Source organism: Grus americana, chromosome 1 (assembly GCF_028858705.1).
Source record: "Grus americana isolate bGruAme1 chromosome 1, bGruAme1.mat, whole genome shotgun sequence".
Lineage (NCBI taxonomy): Eukaryota > Metazoa > Chordata > Aves > Gruiformes > Gruidae > Grus > Grus americana.
Window position 1 is genome coordinate 52,070,515 of NC_072852.1, and position 22,557 is coordinate 52,093,071.

At 47.9% G+C, this 22,557-nt stretch overlaps 1 protein-coding gene across 2 annotated transcripts in view; it reads right to left on the reverse strand.

Annotated features, from left to right (window-relative positions):
- NTN4 (netrin 4) overlaps window positions 1-22,557 on the reverse strand; it is a 50,043-nt gene that overhangs the window by 16,281 nt on the left and 11,205 nt on the right. For both annotated transcript variants that reach the window (XM_054804234.1, XM_054804244.1), the window contains exons 3-4: window positions 11,668-11,955; window positions 1,025-1,151 (exon numbers count right to left, since the gene is read on the reverse strand). In XM_054804234.1, coding sequence (XP_054660209.1) covers window positions 1,025-1,151; window positions 11,668-11,955 — 415 coding nt within the window. The remainder of the gene's footprint in view (window positions 1-1,024; window positions 1,152-11,667; window positions 11,956-22,557) is intronic.

Consider the following 22,557-nt stretch of genomic DNA (forward strand, 5'->3'; position numbering starts at 1 on the left):
CATTTACTGCTCCTGCTAGGGCAGGATCCTTCCCTCCCTGCTTTAGAAATCAGCAGTGCCCCATACAGCACCTGCCACATGGGACGCTCCTTACAGCTGAGGGAGGGAAAAGGCAGGTGGAGGGAAGGTGTGTGAGAGAGGGCGAGCATCCCCCTTTCCCAGCAGCGGAGGAAGTCTGGATGCCCACACACCTGAAGTTGGAGGCCAAATGAGATCTGCTCCAACCCCTGCACATCAAATATTGCCGGTGGAAGCAGGGACTCACTGTCGCTCCCTTGGGGAACATCTGTACTGCAGCAAGGTATGACCACATATAGGCAGGCTGATGCCAGCTTAAGTGTTGATAGCATCCTAGCCACACCAGGACAGTGCTCAGCATGCCTGAAAACCTTCCTGGGGTGGTGTGGTTAATCCTCAGTGCCCTCCTGGCTAGACTGCTGGAGTTACCGAAGCAGATCACCTCGTGACCTCTGCGGTCCCCTGCAGCCTGCGCTCACCCCAAGCATCCCTCCTCAACACTGCAGAAGTAATCCTCAAACCTCCCCAGAGCCCCTGGCTCCCCCTGCTCCCTGCCCCCAGTACGCAGGGGCTGAGCAGAGCCCAAGTCCAGCAGTTGAAGGCCATACCTCCTGCAAACATAGTTGTCAATGGTGCCCATGGAGAGGACAACACTGGGCCCCTGTTGCCTCCAAGGCACCCTGGCAGGCTGCAGTCTTGCCCACAGCAGAAGACCACATCTGAAGGAGATATGCTTGGGTCCCGCAGAAAGGCCAGACCAGCAGGCAACATGGTCTCATGAGGATTTCCAAGTGAGGGACTTTGCGAATGGGACTGTCCCTGCCATACAAGCATGCAGCCAACGCTGGGCAGGAATGTGGCATTGGCTCTTCGCTCGCTGAGCTGCTTCCCAAACAGCTGCCCACCACCCCAGTGTCTGCTGCCTCTTGGAAACACAGACATGCAAGGAGGAAGCGTTTTGTTCCAGCAGAGGCTCTGGAGACACTGTTCCTGGCTGGATACTTACACTGACACTCTTTGGGGGCTCCAGTTTTGCCATCGGCAGCCTGCCAAGGCTGGTCGTTGTAGAGCGGGGCGCAGTGCTGGCAGTGGGACCCTGCTGTGTTGTGCTTGCACATGCATTTCCCATGGACCTAGTAGGGCAAAGAGAGCAAGGATCACCCATGGCAATGCCCAAAGAGTCTCCGGGGCATGAGCAATGCCCATATACAGGAGATACCACAGTAGCTAGATGCTATTACATAGATTAGAAAGAGGGCTAGCATGATATCTGTCTTGGTGTCTAATTCAATTGAAGGCAAATATTCTGCAGTTATGCTTTCAATTAGATTAATATTTGTGGATCTGCATGTCATGATATTGCATATCACAGCTTTTTATTTTTTGAGATCTAAAAGACTCTTTAGCAGAGAGTTTCCAGATGCAGCATGAATTTCCAGGAGAGATTAAAAGAAGCCAAGATCCAAAGCATCCTTGGGAAACGCCGTAAAAGCTTTCTTTTTTTTGCCCTCCCAAACATCAAAACACCTTTGCACACTTGTAGGAATTGCGCTCACAACCTCAGCACCCAGCTCTGTGTGACCAGCTATCACCAACATAAATAAGTACAAAAAAAAAGAAATTCAAACCCCTGAAACATAGATATCTACTCATCCTAGGCAGAGTTTTTGCCTCACAAAGGAAGAACCAGGGATAGTACAAAGACTGTGAGGGACTATACTTAGATATCTTCATGACAGATAGGTAATTCAACAGCTAGACAGCCTAGTGTAAGGGGTAATTAGACACGAAAAGCCAGGGTAGCATGCTCAGTGCCAGCTGCCCTGTCAGCTGCTGGCATTACTCACACTGCTGGCAAAGGCAAAGAAAACAGGACGTAGCCAGAGGGCAAGAGCAGCTGGGCAGCCCCTAGATGCAGTGAAATCACGCTCTGAAGCAGCACGGCTCCACCAGCAAGGCTGAAGGCCCTGCCTTTTCCCGTGGAGCGTGGCAGGCAGCTACCCTGCCATAGCTACTTCAGTGGCTGCCTGTGCTTGCAGCTTTAGTCTGCTAGATGTTTTGCTTTTAAGTACAGTTTTACTAAGAGCTTTTCAGCTACAAGTCTCTGCACATGTCTGATGCATGGCTAGGCTCAAGGCACGACCGGTGTCCTGTGTTTGCTGAAACACAGTGCCCCTTCCTTCACCAGTCGCGGGGAAAATGATAGAGAAAGGAAGGCAATACAGCGTGGTTTGACTTCTCCTGCTGTTCAGTAATGAGCCAGAGACCTCAGCCTGCCTTGCCAGCGCTCCCACCCTCATGCCACAGGTTGGCCATAAAACCAGCGGAGCTGGGGAGCTGCACCAGCTGCCGACTGCTTTCGGCATCGGGAGCAACACAGGGTGGTTGGGGTAGCTGGTGATGCGGCCCGGGGCTGGGGCATGGCTTTAACTGCTGCTGGAGCACACTGCCTGCCGCTCTGTTTAACTTGTGGGTTTATGAGCGTGCTGTCCCTAACTGTGTGACTTGCTGGCGAGACCTGCCACGAAAAAGGTTCCTGTGAAAAACCTGACCTGTAAACAAAACAGAAGAGGACCTTGAGCATGTAAACCGCTCCTGCTTGTTACGTAGGTGCACACATACACACTACACACGCTCCTGGTTAATGATGACTTTCTGATTTTTTTTTTTAATTAATAGATTTCATCTTCTATCTCACAGGGGTCAGTGATAAAAGTTTAAAATGACCTTGAAGGTCCTTAAAAGACTTTTCAGCAGCAATACAAATAGCAAAATCTTTCGAAAACTTTTCAAGTGATCCCTTCCTGCTTTATTAAAATGTCTGGATCATCAAAGCAGGAATAAGCAAAATACAGTACAGCGCCTGGATTGCGTAAGCAATGGACAGATACAGATGGAGTCAGACAGAATGCGCAAGTATCTAAGCTAAAGCACAAGTACTAAGATAACATTGCTTTCTGTTCTATTTTGGCCTCATTGCAGATATCAGTTAGTCTCACCGCGGATACTAGTTGGTCTGTCTGGCCTATTGTATTGATATATGCTTAAATGTGTGCTAATGTTTGAAAAGAATGAGAAGCAAATATGGAAAAGAAACAAAACAAATTTGCAGAGGGAATATTTAGTTCTCAAAGTGTGTCTTGTGTTTTCATATTTTCATTTCTGCTACCACCTACAAAACGTTCTTCAAACTCTCAGAAGCCTCGCTTTCCTAAATCAACACTCTGCAATAAAATTTCTCTCTTCTATATTTTTTAGGCAAAGTCCACACACAAACCAATGTTACAGAGCTACTTTACACATACTTAAAAGTATGCAGCTGCATGGAGACAGAAATTGGTTAAACTTGTATCAGTTGTGTGGCCATCTTCCCGTGGTTTTGATGGAGCCCTAACTCTTTGATGCCATTTTTGGTAGGGGTTTCTTGTGAGCCCTTTGGCCATTGAGTGGTTAGGGCTAAACAAGCTGTAGTATCCTGAACCACATCTGTGGCCAGAGAAATCCTTCAGCTTGTTCCTCGCCAGACTGTCCCAGGTCTTAGGATAGAGGGACCCACCACACCTGGGATGTGCGTGATCAGGAGGGGAAGGTGACCTGAGGGACCCAGAGAGAACCATGGTGAAAACCAGGTGGTCCTTTGGTGCTTTGACGATCACGATGCCGAAGTAAGAGAGATGTGGGAGAAGACTTGCAAACAGGGGCATGTCTCAGACACAATGACGCTTGGGATTACTGTGTGGACTTGTGTTCTCCCTGCCTGTGCCCGCAGCCTGCAGCCTCACCCCTCAAATTCAGCTCTCCCCTTGCCAAAGCTGCACAAAGAATCAGACTTAATCGATCAGCCAGCGGCCGCTCAGCATTAACAATATACGACTCTGAATCTCAGCAGCACCTAAGAATCCCTCAAAGGATTAAGCATCCCAAGACACCAGCACAGAGCAAGGCAAAACTCCCCGCTGAGGAGCATACATGGTCCCAAGGCATAAGAGCCTGCATTTTCTGAAAGCCCAAGTACTGTATAATAGAGCATGCCACGTTGCCAGGATAGGGGGAGGTGGGTGAAAATAAACCAGAAGAGAACGGGTATCCCAAGAACCTGATGTGCAGCCATTAATTTGGCATGCAGAGCTAATAAGTAAATTGCTGAATAGCTGAGTGCCAACTTCTTAATCTATATGTGAACTCTGAAGAAAGAGGTTTTATAAACTTAAAAAACTGCTGCAGCAACAGCAGGCTTGTGGGCTCTCAGATGCTGTGGCAAGGAGAGCTGCAAAAAAGCCAAATTTGGAGACTACACAAATCAAGCCAGCTGGTGTTTGGAGAGTCCCCGAGGCAGAGCAGGACATGATGCTCCTGGTATTGATTGCTTGTAAAGGTACGATGCACCTGGGGGAAGGAAACAAAAGGTCTGGCTGAAAAGCTTAAAAAAATAACAGAATAGTGCAATTCTGACTTCTGCATAACGGCAAGTGCAGGGCCAGCATAGAGGTCCGTAGTGCAGGCTCCCCAGGTGACTCGGCGGGGCTGTAAATCTGCTCCTGGGGCTAGTACTGAGTGCCTGGCAGGGGCTGTCACAGCCTGGGTCAGGAGGAACCATGTGTTCCCAGTCCTTATCCTAAGAGTGCTGCTTTGCAGTCTCCTTTCCTCCAGGATTCATCACAACCAGATGCTTCAGCATCTTCATCAGATGCTCCATCGCTCCGTGGGTCCTGCACCCACTCTGCAGAAGCTGCTCAGCTCAGTGTGGGCTGGGATGGCCGTTCAGTGGCCCAGCCTGCCAAGCACTCTTTGCAAACCCACGTGCCCCTGCTTGCCATGGGGCAAGGGACTCATAACCTCAGCGGGACTCATGTCTGGGTGAGCACCCATGGGGGCACGGGACATGACGGCCCGGCTGGCCCCACTTCTGCAATGGATGCAGAACGCTGTTCGTGCTTCGGTCTTTGGGAGCAAGCATTGGAAAAGGCAGCTGGGTTCCCAATTCCCGCGGTGCCGAGCCTTTACAGTGATGCTACTCAAACAGGCTGGACCCTGAGAAAACTCTGCCTCTGCGAGGTCCCCCCAGGTCCCATGGTGTCCCTGACCCCTCTCAGCCAGGCAGAGTGGGGTGCAGACCTGCTAATGAACAAGCTAAACAGCTAAATGGCCCATCTGAACCAAGCAAGGGGAGGGAAACGGGCTCTTTAATAACTTGTTTCTCAGTGAAACTGTTTAGTTAATACCTTTTTTCCCCTAGTCCTTTTTTCCAGAAATTTAACAAAAGTCCAACCTAAGTGCTTCAAAAACCTTGCCTCAGGCTGATGTATTTATTCTCTTTCAATAGCATTATAACGATTACCCTCCAAAAGAACTCTGCTTTAAACATCTCTCCATCCTAGCTTTATCCCATTGAAGAAAATATCTTTTTTCTTCTACATAATTCCAGCATGACAGAAAAGATTTTTATGCATCAGAAACAACAAAAGAAGGTGAATATTAGCAAGCTCTTTCTTGCAGCAGACAGGTATTTTTTTTAGTTATATAGAAATACTGTGACAGCTGAAAATAGGAGAAAGAGAGGACAAGAAGAAGGGGTAATAGAAGGAAAAGAAAAGCAGCAGCAGGTGAAAAACAGCCAAAAGATTGTCTACACTGGGCAAAACTAATGTGCATAAGAGCTGTAGGAGGGCCAGATCAAGACTGCAATGTCCTGTAAATTCCCTGCTGAGAAACCAGCCCGGCAGCTCTGCTGGGACCCAAAGTAGAAGAGGGAAATGATGTACCGGGCCTCGGGGATTTCTCTGGCATCTCAGCACCTTTCTGAAGGCTGAATGTGACCCCCACACATCAACAAGAGGACATTTTTTCCTCCCTTTTCATCCACCTCGATTTACATTTAACTGTAAGGCATACCCACTTGGGTCATTCTGGAGCATCGCTAAGTACACAAACACAGTTCTCAGTACGTCTCACCGCTTTAAGCATTCACACGGCTCTTGACTCATTTAAGCGGCAAAGCCTTCTCATACCATTTTTCATTTTGTCATGGGATCTTTACATCCCAGTTCGCTTTCACACTGTTTCCCTTCTTAGCTCGACAGCCCCGTCACAACGTCAGTCATTAGAGGGCACAATGCAAACAGTGTTACAAAAGCTGACTTCTGTAAGATAAACGAGTGACTGATTTCTCTATACAAAGACAGTTGCTAGGGCATGCTTCCTTCCCGAGCCTTTTGTTGCTGAATTATAACCTTCCAGCGCTTCCTTTCACACTGCAAATACATGGGTTTTTTTTTTTCTTTAGTTGAATCTTATAAAATACTTTCCCCCCTATTTATCATGTTCCAAAATGTTGGGCAGTGAGAAAGAAATGCTGCATCGAGGAAAAAATGCTTTCAGTCACCTGTTATGAATTGATTTATATTGTAAGAACTCACCCACTATGTGGAGTCCAACACAAATGCACACTAAAAGAAAATCAATGTCCCAAAGACCTGATAGCATAAATAGGTCAAATAGCTGGGAGGGGCAATTGCTTTTAATAGAGTCTCTTTCTCGAAACTGCTAAAATTGTACTTTCTCTGTACTTTCTCTCTTTTTTTTTCTTTTTTTTTTTTTTTTACTGTCATGGAAAATGGGCATGATATCAGCCTCAAGGAAAATCATGGCATTCATGCCGAGTCTCTAACCATAGCTTTTAAATTGTGTTGTGCCCGAGCCACTGTGCCAATTTTAGAACCGATGCCTACTGGCTGCTGTCAGCACGCAGGGAGGTATTCTTTCCCTAAGCACCAGACAACCAAATTTATGCATGAGAAAATTCTCATATCCTATCTTGTTCTTGTGAAAGAATACAAAGCTTGTTGTCCAGGGTGTGGGGGCCGTCTGGTGGGGTTTTTTTAGTTCCTTGTACAATAGGCTTCTGTCAGTGCTGCTGGGGAAGACCTTCAGCATCTTTTGATGTCAGTAGCACAGTAACAATTTATAACAGCCACTGGGTTGGCCACATGGGAAGGGGGAGGAATATTCACCCTGCTTGACTATACAGAAGTGCTTTAGCACGGTAGTTCAGTCTACCTGGGATCCCAACCATAGTGTATTCCTCCATGCCTTCATAACTATGGAAAGAGCCCAGGGAGATCAGCTGGCTAACTTGGGTCCATCAACCGCACGCCTAAAATTAGGTGAGGTATATCCGGGGCTTGGTGCCTAATTGTCGCGCAGCTGCCAGAAATCAAGTTCGGATGCATTCACTGATCAGGTTTCTGAACTGGTTTGTCTGTTCAGCCTAGAAAATAAACCACGGTTCCTGGAAAAGCCCTCGACTTACACTGGCACAGCACCTTGTACTATTAAAGAAGTGTATAAGCCTAACCGCAGCGGTACCATTTCAGTATGGCAGCAGCGCCACACCAAACCGCTTTAGGCACATGTCTTAAGTCCATTGAAGCTTCTTCCTGCCTAGGTTCTAGTTTCCCATTTCTTCAGAGCAAAGACAGCTGCTGTATCACGTTATTAAAACTGTCATTGAGGGAGAAAGAGAACAAGAGGAAGCACAAACCCAGACTGCTTCATTTGTTCTCACTGTTCAGTGCAGGAGAAAGGTGTGCAGACAGGGGAGTACAGGAGAGGAAAGGCAGGAGAGAGTGGGAAACATTAGACAGTTGAAAATATTGGATTATCAATGAGATAATGAAGTCACCAATTGATAATGAGATCTCACCTCACAGAGGTAAAAGCAGGAAGCCCCAGCAAGGACACAGGCCTCTGAGACTGATAACTCAGGCCAACCGTGAAAACCACTTAGCTGTGCAGGATTCTGCAGTCAGGGAGAGCCAAGGAGTCTCTGAGATGGATGAACTCCTGCCCTCACCTTGAGACAAACTGCAGAGCCCAGGTAAGGTATCTCTGAGTTTGCTTTCCCCACTTTGGAGTCCCAGATTGTAAAGTCCTACCTATTTCTAGGCCAATCTCCTCTTTCACAACTTTTGTCATAGTTTCAAGCAGGCCCTGGGGATGCACTGCAAAAGCTCCATGCACAGAGGTACTGGCAAGGGATGAGAAGCTCTTATGCTACACATCAGCTGAAAAAACAGTCCTCTCATGGCCAGTGAAGATCAGGAGTGATCTCCTGTGCCTATGAATCCATTTGTCTACTTGCATGGGTGTTTTGCCATGTAATGCAGCTCACAAACTGATCCAACTGCTTTGCATGGTACAGTGTGAGGTGTGTTTGTCCATGCACATCTTTTCCTGATCATGCATTGGGCTGTTGTTGATGAGATTTGGGTCGTGACCCTTGGAATAAATGTGGGAGGAGTGGGGAAGAGAAGGAAGAATACTTGTGTCACCCTGACAGCTCTTTGTTGCATACAAGTGTGTAACAAGGGACAGTCAGGATCATACTACCCATGAGGAGCAGCCCTTGCCATCGCTGGAAGGCAGCCAGGTCCTCTCTGTAGGCTTCCCCTGCAGCTCATGGACAGATACCCTCCTCTGGAGCAAGAGCCCCACCTGTATATTCAGAATTCACCTAAAGGCTGACATGGCATTTCTGATGCTCAAACAAACCCAGGGCTTTCTTACATAAATTCCTTACTCCTTTAGGAACTGCCAGGAAGCTTTGCTCTGTGGTACCCACACAGTGACCGCCACAGAGAGGAGCATCACGTAGAGTTTTGCAGCTGGATGGCAGTGAGGGCACAGAAACAAACCTCTTATCAGGCCCTGGCTATTGCCTTTTGCTGTTGGGGCTAATGTGAAATATTTTTTCTCACGGTGAATGTTTGAAGTTTGTAAAGTCCACCTTTGCTCTGACTCGACTCAGCAGGATTGCAAAGGAGGTTATCACACCCCAGTGAAGGGAGATGGAGCTGCTTCTGCTGGGGTGGAAGGAGCTCCTCTTTGTCCACAGAGCCACCCTCTTACATCCCATCCCCATGCCTTGAGGATGTCCCAGGTCAGTATTATCTCATAGCCAAGTTGTACTTCTAGCCTCCCTTCAGCCGCTCAGAATATTTACCTTCAAAACTGTCAGCTTCGCCGCACATGATGGCCCAGCCCTCGAGAAAAAATGCATCCGATGGGAGGAATCCCGCACCAGTGAGCTGGGCCGATGTCCTGAGCTGAGTGGAGCATCCTGGCCTCCCGGGTCGGGTCCCTGCACCAAACCTGCCCGAGCAGCAGCCACCAGCATCCCCACGTGGCTTTGTCAGATCCTCTCTGGGTGAGACGGCTGAAATTCTGCTGGCTGATTTGCGAGACCTGCCCCAGACCTGGCAGCCACGGCCAGTGCTGCCAGGACATCCCGGCTTACTGCCCAGAGCAGCCCAAGAGAAAAACAAATATATCACGTCCAGTTCTTCTGCTGGCCAACCAGGGACTGAAACTAAGCCTGCAGTTAGGATTTTGCCTGTGGGCTGAGACCAAGTAGGGGCTTAAGAAAACTTGTGTATACTTTTTTTGGAAAAGTTTTTTTTTTCCTTAAAGGATCTTAAATTTGCTTAAATTTTGATGTTAACTCTCTAACCCAGGGGATATTCTTCAGGAGTGTGCTGGTCTAAACAAGCATATAAACAGAGCCAGATTTTACAATCATATTGTGAAACGGTAATGTGCTTCCTAGCTTTTGCTGTCCTCAGTTTTACAGTGAAGGTTCTGCTAAAATCCCACATAGATGAAGTTACATAAAGACAAGACTGAAGTCCCCATCTCACACTTGAATGACTGACCGTAATTCTTCAGAATTACCTTTTATGTGACTTTTCCAGGGGAAATGTACAAAAGCGCTCCCTCTCTGAAATCCTACTCTCTTTTCAGGAGTTTTTCTCACTTCTCCCAGCTAATCAGCCATGGACTCCACAATCTTCCATTCCTTTTCTTTTCATTCACACACATGTGTCTTGCTGTCATCTTGGAAATAATCCTCTCTTCCCATCTTGAAGCAACGCACTGGCAAACCCCAGCCTGGTACGCACAAGTGGGGTGCCACTGCAGTCCTCAAATCACATCAGCCTTGCACCAGGCAGGAGCCCAGCACAGACCGGGCTCAGCCCCAGCTGACCCAGTCCTATGGTGGAAAAGGTGGAATTGGGAGAGGAAACATCTTACCACTCCCTGATCTTCCCTGCAAACTGTGGGGCTATGTCACCCTTACACCAGCACATCCCTTATGGGACATAGGGAATAAGCCGTAAGGCACAGTGAAATGAGTCAGCCTCACTGCAGAAACGTCACCTTTGGGACTCTTGCCACATACACACTTATAACCGGAGTTGAACTTCCAGTCCCTTCGGGGCCGATGCGGGGGCTTGTTGCTATTTCTTGCTTTGGTTTTCAGTGTGATTCTGGCACTTGATTCCTTCCCACAGCACCGCCTGTTACCTGCGCACTATGGTTTCCATAAGCTATAGCCGTACCAGAAGCGTATTTGGCTGCAGGCTCTGTTACAACTCTCAGTGGTGCTGCGGAGCACACTCCCGTGCAATTGTATCCCACTGAAATAATCCTGAGCAAACAGCTCCTTTCAAAGACTTTCGCTCAGGGAACATCTGTGGAAAGCAGAGCAGTGCTACTTGAAACAGCCTTATCAATCATAGTGCTGCACACTTTCAAACTGCTATATTTTCAAGATGTTGCAAGACTAGCTCTATTAGAAGGGAAACATGCTGTCTGCTTCATGTCTGAGACCATAATTTAAGTGAAATGAAAGTTCTCCAAAGAGCTGGAGAGATGCCAGACCTCCTTACCTCGAGTAACTGCCTTATGGTTTTTTAATGATCTTGCCCTTTCTAACATTATTCAGCGCAATATGTTTGACTGCCTCGGCTTTCCCCACTGCTCCTCCGCCAGCAAAGCCGGGACTTTTCAGAGCCAGCCAAGACAGGCAGAAAGGACAAAATGTGTTTGGGGCAGCGAGACCAGGGTGTCCCCAGGCTGGCAGGGTGCAGGCACATCATGCTGCAAGCATCCAACACGTCGGCCGCTGCTGTGCCCATCACCTCCCCAACGGGTTAGTGGCTCTCGCTTCTCTGTGATGCGGGAGGACTGGGGCTTAGGTCTTGGTCAGTCCCAAGGGATGTGAGCGCCGAGCTTTTGTGATGGGAGTTCCCTCAAAACTGGAGCACAGGGTTTTTATCCAGAGAAAGGTATTGCAATGGAAAGCCTGGGAGTGACAGGCAAACCTCAGCTCTCCTGCCTCTCAGTTCAGGAGCCAGCCCAGTATTTGAGGATACTCCAGAAGCAACGGCAATCACAAGATCCCTGCTATATTCGAAGAAGCTCTCCTCCCTCTCTGTCATCAAAATGCCCTGCATTTATTATCTTTTAGATATTGTGTTATTGAGAGTTAGCGTTTGGGGGAAGAAGTGAGTCAGCAATTTTAATTTATTTTAAGGATCCACCTGAAATAAATAAACTTAAATTACTGTGGAGCACCCTTGAAGGATGAGACTCCTGGTGGACCCTACACTGAGGCACAAGGGAAGCCCAACACCTCAGCCTCAGACCACCTCCTTTGCGAAGACCGTTTTTGCTCACTATGCTTGCAATTCAGGGCATCACGTGTCAAATACCGTATACTTGGACCTATACCATACTGTATACCATTACCTAGTATTTTTAAAACTCTGCTTTCCTGCAGTGCGGACATTGTTAGGCGCATGTACATACCATGTGGAAAATGCCAGCTGCCTTGACGGGCTTGAATCCGGCGACGGGAACGCAGTGGTCAGCGTGGCCGTTGCAGAAACAGCTGCCCTTCACGATGAAGTCATAGACAGCATAATGCAGGGGTGGCGGGGGCTGCGTGGGCTGGGGGTCCGGCCCCGCCGGGAGGCAGGGACAACCCTGCCGCTCCAGCAGCCGCACCCGCAGGTTGGTGATCTTCAGCTGCGCCTGGGCTTCCGCGCTGTACGGGTCCTCCGTGGCGTAAGGCGGTGACAGGGCTCGGTATATCACCTGGGCAGAGAAATGCAGCAAGGGAAGCAGAAGGGAGAATGTCAGCCAGCCCCATGGTGGACCGGGGGGGTGGGATGGAGGCTGGAGCATCCCCTGGGAGCACAAACCAGGCTCTCATGCTGCTCTTCCCCCTCCACAAGCGGCGGGAGCAGCAAACCCACCTCCACCCTGGTGTGTGCAAACTGAACCCCCCATGATCCCCTATGCCCCTTTCCACACAAAGTCTGGACCCTATGGGTGTCAAACAAAATTTTGCCATTAAGTTAAAGCAGAAGTAGGTGCCATTGGTACAGGGTATGGCCCTGGCTAAGGTGGGCAGTCCAGTGCAGGGCCGGCAGTCCTGCAGGCAATGCTCAGGTGGGGAACTCTTCATTAACCTTCCCTCCCCCAGAATGGGTGTATTTTTTAACAAATAAAGCTCAGATTTCCAAATATTTGGCTCCTATCAGTCCCAGGCTGCTTCCTAGTGGAAAAGTGATTAGGTGTGGCAATTAGTGACAGCAAGCTGATAGTTGAGAAAACTGAGATAAGAAAGAAAGAAAAGTGGGGGGCTTCTGAAGTTTAAACAAATACTTATCAGTCAGTCTTTATTTTAACTTCGGCCTGATTGAATAGGTAAATATTGGCTCAAGCTGAAAATTGAGAACACTAGATAAAAATAACCAATTTTCTTGAAGAGGTTTATTTTAAACTTGTTGGTTTAGCTGCCTACAGTGTGATATCAGAAACAGTATATAATTCATATAACTACCATTCACATAAAATGATGTATTTACAACACATGTATTAGTTACTTATATCTTTAATTTACAGTGACACTTTCTAAATAGTTGAATAGCTCTTCACTGAGTAGCTGCCGAAAGCTCCATGAACAATATTTGTAAGCAACATTCAATCACTCACTTGACAAGTGTTTGAGGGTGTGACGCAGTCTAATGACTGCTCCCAGCAGTGGCTTAAAAACTCCTCAAACCTCCCCGCTGCCAACCACCCATGCCACCTGAAATGCCATCCAGCCTCCTACGGACAGCAAGGAGGTTTGTGACAGCAAAGGGCGACCATCGTTTCTTGCCAGGAGGTGCTGCGGGGTGCCCGGCGGGAGGCAGCGTGCGAGCCTGCCGGCACCTCTTACGGTGATCTGCTCCTCCCAAAGGATGCGGCTGATACGCTTCAGCTGATGAAGGCTTCCCTTTTATTTCACCAGGATTCACGTATCCTGGAAATAATCACCCCGGTGGTGCCAGCTCGCCTGCCCGCGGGCTTTGCCTGCCAGCTGCCGCCTCCGCCATCCCCGCCGCTGCTGGCACTGCTCCTGGCCAGGACCTGGCTTTTCTCCAGAGCTGCCGGGATCCAGCCGGAGGAAGCTTTGTACCAGCCTGGAAGGAGATTTATAGCTTGTTTTGGAACTGAATGGCGGCAGTGTGCTTTTGTGCGGCCTGTTGGCTTGCCAAGCGCAGTCGCTAGCAGTGGTCGGTGACAGCAGGGCTCGGGCGTGCTGGTGCCGGATGCCGCGTGCTAGCAAGCACGTCGCGGCTGCAGCCCCGCACCACTGTCTGCAAATGCTCCCTCCCAAAGGTATTCCAGCGTCTTCTGCCAGAAAGACGTCGATAAGGTTAACTGGGAGAGGTGGTCAGAGGGCAAGGCTGGTGAGCGGTATTCCCCTTGAGTAGAAGTGTTGAGTCCGATGAGGGATATTAATAATAAATAGTAACACATTTCAAAAGTAGGGGTTTTTTTCCCCTCTCTTTCAAGAACATAGAGGTTTTTTCTGCTTTCCTAAAATAAAAATGTCAAGCAGATATGAACAGAAACCTGAGTGAAGCCAACTATCAGGCCCTGCACCTCTACCCAAGGCTTGTTATTTACCCAAATTTATGTCAATGTCATTCTGATCACATTTACTCATTGGTGGCTTTGTGAACATAAGATGCTTTCCGATATGGAAAAAAAATTCCTTGGGAAACATCCAAACTGGAGACATTGATTTCCTTTTAGTGGAGATGCTGGAAAATGTTGGGCTGGGAATTTTCCATAATAACTAGCATTTTGGGTTCCTTGTGATTACATAAATCGCATCTTAGAGAATTCTTTGTCCTGATTCAGATGAGAGCAGTGAAGAAAATACATAAATGGGAACAGTTCATTCTAGATGCAGCTGCAGACTTTCCTCTCATCATTTTCACTTTTCTTGTTTACCTATCCCCATTGAATGCACGTGCCTTATGCTCGTAGTTCTAGCAAAGACAATCACAGCAAGGAAATCAAGAACCCTTCACACCGAGAGAGTTAAATCTTGTCTGTGTGGAATTCAGGGGGAGTTATGCTGCTGATTTCAATGGAGCCAGTATTCCTGCTTAGGACCTAAAAAGTTGCAAACATTTCTTTTTATGGCTACTTGAAAACAGTGATGCTAAACATGAGTCCTATCTGTAATTGCCAAGGACAGTGGGCTCTCGGCCGCTGCCCCCGGCTGCCCTGTATCGCTTTGCTGTGCCCGGCAGCCCCGGCCCTGGCTTCACAGCCATGCTGCACCCTGCAGCACTGCGACGTAACAGGGTGAGCCTTGTCTCAGTGCTGCCAACACAGTAACACCCTCATCCCTCCGTCCCAGAGGCTAGTAGTTCTGTTTTAATAAAATCCAAACCAGTCATTATAACATGTTGGATGCCATACAAATAGCAATTCTCTGCTCTGTCCCAGACGATTGAGCTGGAGCCCCCAGAGGCTGCATAATAATGCCAAGGACGTGTTTCCCAGCAATATTTCCCTGTTCAGTTGTTAACTTCTCTGATTTACCCCAGCCTGTCTCAGGAGTCAGCACATCACTGGGGCCACACCGCCCTCATACAGCTGTTATGGGTCTGCACCCCTGTGCTGCCCAGCATCTCAGCCCCACGTACACACACACACACGGGAGGGTAACAGCTTTCCTGCTTTTACCTCTCCTTGGACTTTTCTGTGCAATTGTCCCACTGATAGGACTGGCCCCGGTCTGCAGCATCCCATCTATGAACAAGCCACGGTTTGCACAGCAAACCTGACTGGGTTTTCACACCTACAGTTCTGCCGGCAGCCCCTGGCCATTGCAGTCAGAGGCCTCCTCAAACAAAATATTGTTTAGCTTTAATGGCGCAGGGGAAGCCTGTAGGCAGGATTTGAGAAGGACGCGCTGCCAAGATGCATGTGTATCTGATGATGGGGTTTTGCAAGCCCATCATCTCCCTGGTGCCAAACGGCAGGACTTCCTCTGATTGACTCTACTGGGCCAGTGCTCCCCAGCCACTCTGGGACGCTCGTGGTGATGTGCCCAATCCACAGCCATCATCTCCTCTTCCCAACAGCTCCCTGAAGCCCTCTAGGTTTGTCTTGCTAAAACCACACAGAAATCACGTGTGCCCGGCTCAACCCACAGGGACAGAAACCCTCCTAAGTGGCTCCGCCACCACGGTCTTGGCACATACCACATCAGCTTTTTAGCTGTTGGGGCAGCCCCTCTGCCAGATGCGATAGGGAAACGGCAGTTCCCCCCCACCCCCCAGAGAAGTCGCTGCCTGCAGAGCCATCAAGTCCGTTACTCTTCCTATCCCAAAAGTGCTGGAAGAAGTCATGCCTGAAAGTCCTGCCAGAGAGAGCTGTGTTGTGATTACACAAGGGAGATAAATAGCTCGATGAGGTACAGGAGAACATCCTTTTTGACAGATGATGCCATTCCTGTTTTCACAGAGCAAGGCCTGTGCCAGGAGAAAGCCCTAGCACGTGCAGGGGAACACACTCACTCCCCTGGTAAGGAGCAACGGCAGCAAAATCTGGCTATTCGCCAGCAGCGAGCCTCACCAGAAAGCACCCTATGGTGACCAGACCTCCGGCTTTCCCACTCAAGTCTGTCTGCATGCAGGTGTCTTACCGACAATATGTCAAAGCCTAGCATTACAATGTTGGGTAGACAATGTGACTTCTCCCAGTAGTCAGCACCACATAGGATAGCAAAGTGTGGGAGGCCTCTGTAGTGCATGCACTAATCTAAATCTTCTATTTTGTAGAACAAGTAGGAAGTAATAAATTGAAAACTCACAGCACTTCTATGCTAGACATGCCATAATATATCCTCTCAAAAAGATATTTTCATTCCCAGTGTTGCTAGCTCACTATAAATCTTATGGTATTTTGGATTCTTCTTAAACACAAATCCAAGAACTGAATCTTTATTTCAGCTTCCATTTAAAACTAAGTATCTAGCAATATCTCATCTCTGAGGAGCAAGTGTCACAAACCAGGAGGCAAATAAATAAAAAGAACCTATGTCTTTAAACCAAAATATCAGTATTTGGGGTAACGCTACTTCCACATCACGTGGAATTATGCTGTTGGATCCCATGTCCTATAAATGTGACATCTGCATGAAGCAACATCAAGAGAGAAGTGATTTAAAACTTGCATGAGGATTTTTTGGTGGGGAAGAAGTCTCTCTACACAGCCAGACAGGAACTATAGACTGCAATCTCTGAGTGAGGAATGCCACCGCTATGCTTTGAGAGGGTTGGGTTCACCTGACCCTCTTGGTGGGATGCCTGCTGGTGGCAGGAGGGATCCCACTCCATTCCCAGGGGACCAGGAGCGGAGAAGCTGCCCTGCAGCACCTTGCATGTGCCATGGAGTAAAAGTATTCTGCTCTTCAGCCAGACCACTCCAGCTGTCTGCAGTGTGGGCACATCGTTACATAGACACCCGCTAATAAATTTCCACAGCGTTGCAATTTCCTTATGGGCTGTCATGAGCAACTCTTGCTCTGTTGATTACTTCACTTTATTTTGTCCTAGTGGTGCAAGAAGCTTTAGCTACTTGCCATTCCGCAGATGCAATAATGTAGCCCTGTATATAAATAAAACGGCAGCCATGAACATGGTGCACTCAAGTAACCGCTTGCACCACAATGACCTCGATTTATAAATACATAAAAGTCCCTTTGCAAGAAGTACCCTAGTATGTTTACACTTGAGAGGCAATGAAAGGACATCTTTATATATACACACAGTGGGAAGGAAAATGCTAATGAACAATGCTGAGAGCAACAAAATAGGCTCTGAAGTCAAAGTTGCCTGAGGAAGTCAACAAAACCAATGAAAGATTTGCCACCAGCAATGCTTTCTTGATGAGCCATGGGTGCATCTCAGACCACTGCAGCCTCCATCGTGCATCTCAGACCACTGCAGCCTCCATCGGCCACAGCTGTGAGCGCCCAGACCTTTGTCAAGATACAAATGTCCACAGTGATAAAATGGGGCCCTTTGGGTCACAAATGCCCATGACATTGAAGAGACACACACAATCCACAAGAAGCTTCTTCCTCACAGACCTTCAGAAATAGGCACAGCCACAGAAGCCGTGGGCAGGAATCTGCAGCCCCCGTGCATGCACCCCTTCCCCAGGTCCTGACGCCCGGCTAGAGGCACAATGCTCCAACCTCTGACCAAGAGACTGGCCTCAGCCGGAGTTTCTCCCCACAAGCCTGGAAGGCATCAGGAGATGGTTCACAAAATGACAACAGTAAACTACAGGCAGAGGCAATAAATGGATGGGAGAGTCAAGAAGTGTCTACACATGGGAACAAGCCAACAAATGGGAATACGTCAGAAATAAAAGCAATAAACAAATATTAAAAACATAACTACATTTTTATCTGGTTGCAAATGAAAACAGAGGTGGTAACACTGCACGAAGTGATCCATGGTTTCTTTCCAACAAGATCTCCAAAAAAAGAGACTGATGGACTCTACCCTCTGTCATCCAACCTGGATGCACGAGAACGCATCTATAAGCACTCTATAATAATGATGTATCCATATTAGTGATTCACCTATTTGGCTCATGGGCATTTGATAAATTCAGTACTGCTTTATTTGATTATTGCTGATGGTTTTATTCCTTTCAATGTATTTTATAGGGACACAGGAAAAAAATAATAAGAATAAAAAGAATGTAAAGTTTGCTATCTTCTCCAAATAGAGATACAGCAACAGCAATGGGGGACGTGCACCACCTTACAAAGAGGAATGTGACATCTAGGTAAGCGTTTAATGGAAAAGTTAAGGTTTGCATTAGGAGTCTGCAGTGTCTCTTGGTATGCAGGCACTAAATAAATGTGGCTAATTGGCCTGTATTATGGGGTTCTGTTGAATCTCCATGTCACTGGAAACTATCTGGTTTATTTAGTGCCTGGACAATGCTCTGAAAATGTAGGCAGTAAAGGCTGTTGTGGATCTCTGCCAGCATGTCTGGGACCTCATCCCTTTGCCTCCTGAAAAATCTCCCTTCAGGCCGGCACATGGCCGAGGTTAGGCACCACCTGCCAGGTGCCGGGGCTCAGGCAAAGGGGAGCCCTCGTCCCCCACCTCCCGGCCCCGGGATTTCCAGCTGCGTGCAGCTTTCACCCGCAGATGGAGTTGGATGTAAATTTAGCTGCAGAAATCCAGTGCTAACAAGGTGCTCCCTTCAAAGAAGGTGTCCTCACACCTTCACACACCCCTGCTTTGTCACCCTTCCATGGTGCAGAGGAGCCTCGGCGCTAAGACTGCTCTGTGCTCGTTCCCCTGCACTTTCCCAGAAAAGAGTAATAAAGCTTAACACCCAACGACACGTGCAAGAAAGACTAAGGTGAGACTGTCTTATTGTACGTGTGAGGATGGCTTGACTTTCAAGATTTGCCGTGCCAAGCGGCGAGACTCATGCCGCAGCAATAAATCCTATTTGGTACCTGCGGGGTGCAGCGACAGTCCTACCTGCCCTGACGCCTTTGGGGACCCCTTCTTACAGCAGGAAGCCTCAGGCACAGGAGCTGCCTGGTTTAATGGGGGTCCCTCAGCCCTGCCAGCGCAGGAGCAGCTCAGGCGCCCCATCTGTCAGATGCACGGTCTAACCACCAGACCTAGTGCCTACAACAACCAACATATTCCCTGCCCACATACGTCCTCTGAGAGAGACAGAAACTCTGCAGATGATAGGTTTTTCTTGTCTCCCAGTTTCAGTACTGAGGGCTCAAGGTTTTCCTTGTCTCCCAGTTTCAGCATTGAGGGCTCGACCCCATGCTAGCAGTTACCCTCCCGGCCAGTATTTTCCTTTCCAGGGATTTTCAGCATCAGTGTGGTCAACTTCTGCCAGGCTCTCTCCTTGGCTCTTCCCAGAGGGGAGAGCTGTGTCTGCAGAGGAGTGTTTTGCTTGTGAAGTCTTCCCATATCTTTTAGGTTAGTTCCCTAATGAAACAGGCCTTATGCCATTGCACTGCATGTGTATCTATGCATCTGTCCACCAGTCTGTCCAAAAATCTTTTGAAACCACTGGCTAACTTCAACCACATTTGGGACATACATCTTAAAGGCGTTAAGCTCCTAAAAGTTTTATGAAAACAATTTGTTCCTTCATAAAATCAAGCCTGGTGGACTCCTCCTTCTGTGAAGAAGGCTGCTACAGCCACAGCGCTGGTACCCTCTATTGACAAAACAGACTTACTTGATGTATCACCACACCAAGCAAAAGAGCTTTTAAGAGAGAAACCCATGTGCATCTCTGTGCTATGTTCATTGCAATGACGCTAGGCTAAAAAAAAAGACTTTTTGGCAGATGCTGTAAATAAATCACATGATGTGGGAAGCTCATTGGCCTAAACTGGGCAGACATCACCCACCAGCGCCTCTAGCATACTTTGGGTTTCTGCCTGTCAGACCAAGTGGACTGCAGGGAAGAAGAGCCTCTCTTTTTCTCATGGAGAGGTCTGACCATCCCCTGCATATGCACATTCATGGTGCACACTTCAGCATCACCAAGGTGAGATGAAACAGCAAGAGAAATTGGGAAACCTGCCTCACCACTGCAGAGAGGTGACTGTCAGAGACACTAAGGTCACACTGAGCAGCGGAGCCTGTCTTTTGGGCCACAGTATGAAGCACTCTGTCCATGTCCCCAAGCGATGGTGATGGAAACTCACTGTGTACCACCAATGGCAGCCCCTGAGCTCCTCGAGACGCTGGAGAAACGGGACTCCATTTGGCCCATGCCTACAGCCCTTCTGCAATGTTTTACAGCACATAAACCAATAATCCCTTGTCTCACCATCCAAAAATTAGGCAATCTTACAAAGATTTCAGGAGGAAAATCCAACCAATATCAAATAACTGGCCCTTGTGGTGGCCTTGGCAAAGCAACTTTTATCTTTTGGAAACTCAAGGCATTCTTCTGCCATTCTCAAAGGCAAGAAGCTGTATGGGATAAGGGTCTACTCACAGATAGCAGCCAGAGAGTGGGGGACTGGAAAAGGCATGAAGAGAGCCAGGCAAGAGCATTGGGATTTCTCCAGGATCCTTGAAATCTCTGGCAATAATCAATCAGATGAGAGTCATCTTTTCAGCTTCCCTTCACCATCCCACCGCACAATTTCATTAGAAGAAAATGAAACGCTGCTAGGTCATGCTTGTCTTCATGCAGACAATGATCACAGAAGTAATATTCTTACCAGAAAAAATCTCTCTCCAACTCAAACCAGCTCAAAACATTTGGATTTCTTCACCTCCAGTTAGCAGTGCTTCTCCAAGAATTGACAGTTTATTCCACAATGGCTTTATTTTGCCTAATTGCTACTTTCACTCATCAAACAGATAGAATGCTCAGTTTCTTGGCTTACAAACCCCTCCAGATGCATGATATCATCGGCTATGCACTATCAAGGAAAATAATTATTGCTTTTCTCTCATCTTCAGAATCACCATTTCCAAGGCTGCACCATCCCACATACGAAAATGAACCAGCACATTTCAGCTGATGACATGAAGAAGTCCTTTGACCGCTCAGCAAGAAAGATGGTATTTAAATACTCTTCCCCTCCTTTCCCTATCCCCACAAAGATTTATGTTCTCAGCCTTGGCCTGCTAGCAGTACCTGCTGTGCATATGGAAGATCAAGAAAACCTGGAGTTACCTCCAAAGAGCCAGAGAGAGCTGGACTTGCTTGTTCATAGGCAGGGCCATAAGAAAAGCTGGCACACTCCCCAGAGCTGCAGAATAACCCCTTTAAAAGCTTCTGAGTACGGTGCACCACTGCAAAAGCCTGCAAGGCAGCAGGTTAGCATTTCAGCAAGAATGCCTGCAACAGTAATAGGGAACAAAGGGATTTTTTTCAGCCGAAGAGTAACCTGATTAATGAATAATTTTAAATTGCTCTTGTCTATAACGAAAAGACTTTGTGTCTATAGAGCTGGCTGCTTAAACCATCCAGTTACCATGAGCTACACTTAATTTTAGGAAAAAGAGCACCTGTCTGAATTATATGTAAATATGCATAATCAAAAAGACCACGAGAATCAGCACTGCCCTTTCAACTCATGGCTATAGATTTTGACCACATCAATAAGGGATGCTGCGCAGAAACTGGTAATAGAGAGTCATGGCATATGTGTCTAGTAAGTTTGGTTTTGGACATTAACTTCTTTTCTTCCTGGAAATGCTGCCCAGGGAGAATTTGAGGACTTTACCATTTGTGTAGGATTTTGAATGTTGGTATACTGGATATCTCACGCCGACACCCATTGTGCATGGCAATTAATCTCAGATTAAGTCCCCATGAGCTTTTGATCCAAAACTTCTGAGATGTGTCGATTCACTGCTTTAGATTACACACTTCTTGTGTAACCAGTTGTATCCAGGAATCCCAAAGAGAAATATGGCAGCCCTACTTTCCAGCCAGCAAAGTGGGGCCTGAATAAGTAAGACAGTCCTCCCTTCATGCCAAAAATGAACTGTGAAATGAAGCAGTGGGGTGCAGTGCCTGAAGAGAGGCTCTGACTGCGCTGCTAAAATCCCGCGGCACTTTTCTCAAGAGAAGCAATAGTCCCACTAACAAGGCCAGATGCCAATTCAGAGAATTAAATTCTGTCTACCCAAATTCCTCTTGTTTCATGTGGGTACAGTGCTCTTCACTTCCTACATAAGAAGTTTGGAAAGGGTCTCCTGGAGCCCTGGGACCCATTCCCTCCTGCTGTTGGCAGGCTACAATATACCCCCTTTCACAGACTGGTCAAGCTCCCTCTGAGGAGTAATTTGTTTTAGCCATAATTGGAGGCGAATCCAGAAGCCCTGATCTGCAGTTGTCAGAAACTTGCTGTTCTAAACGAAGGATGGCCGATACGGACTGTTAAACACTGGCTATGCTCCATCCCAGAGGCGGCTGCATTTCAGGATCTGGCCAAGCGGACGGCCAACCTCCAAGTGCCAAAAGCACTAGGAAAGCCAGGGAGAAAAGGAGACGATGAGACCTTCCTGTGGGCTAGCTGCAACGTGGGGGAATCATGCAGAGCATCACCAGGCAGGTTGGAAAATCATCTTGCCCCTCACATGCCCTGGTCCTTCAGAGATGCTGAGCACCTGGGAGGTGCAGCAAAGGGACATGTCTCTGCTCTGGCAGAGAGGGAGGGTTCCATCACAACATGGCCTGGAGACCCCTCAGTATCATCCCTGGTACTCCACGTATGGAAAACTTAAAAAGCAGGTGCCGGTGCCCGGAAAACAGCCGTTGCGCTGCTCAGCCCTGATGGTTCCCAAACTCTGGAGGAAAAGTACC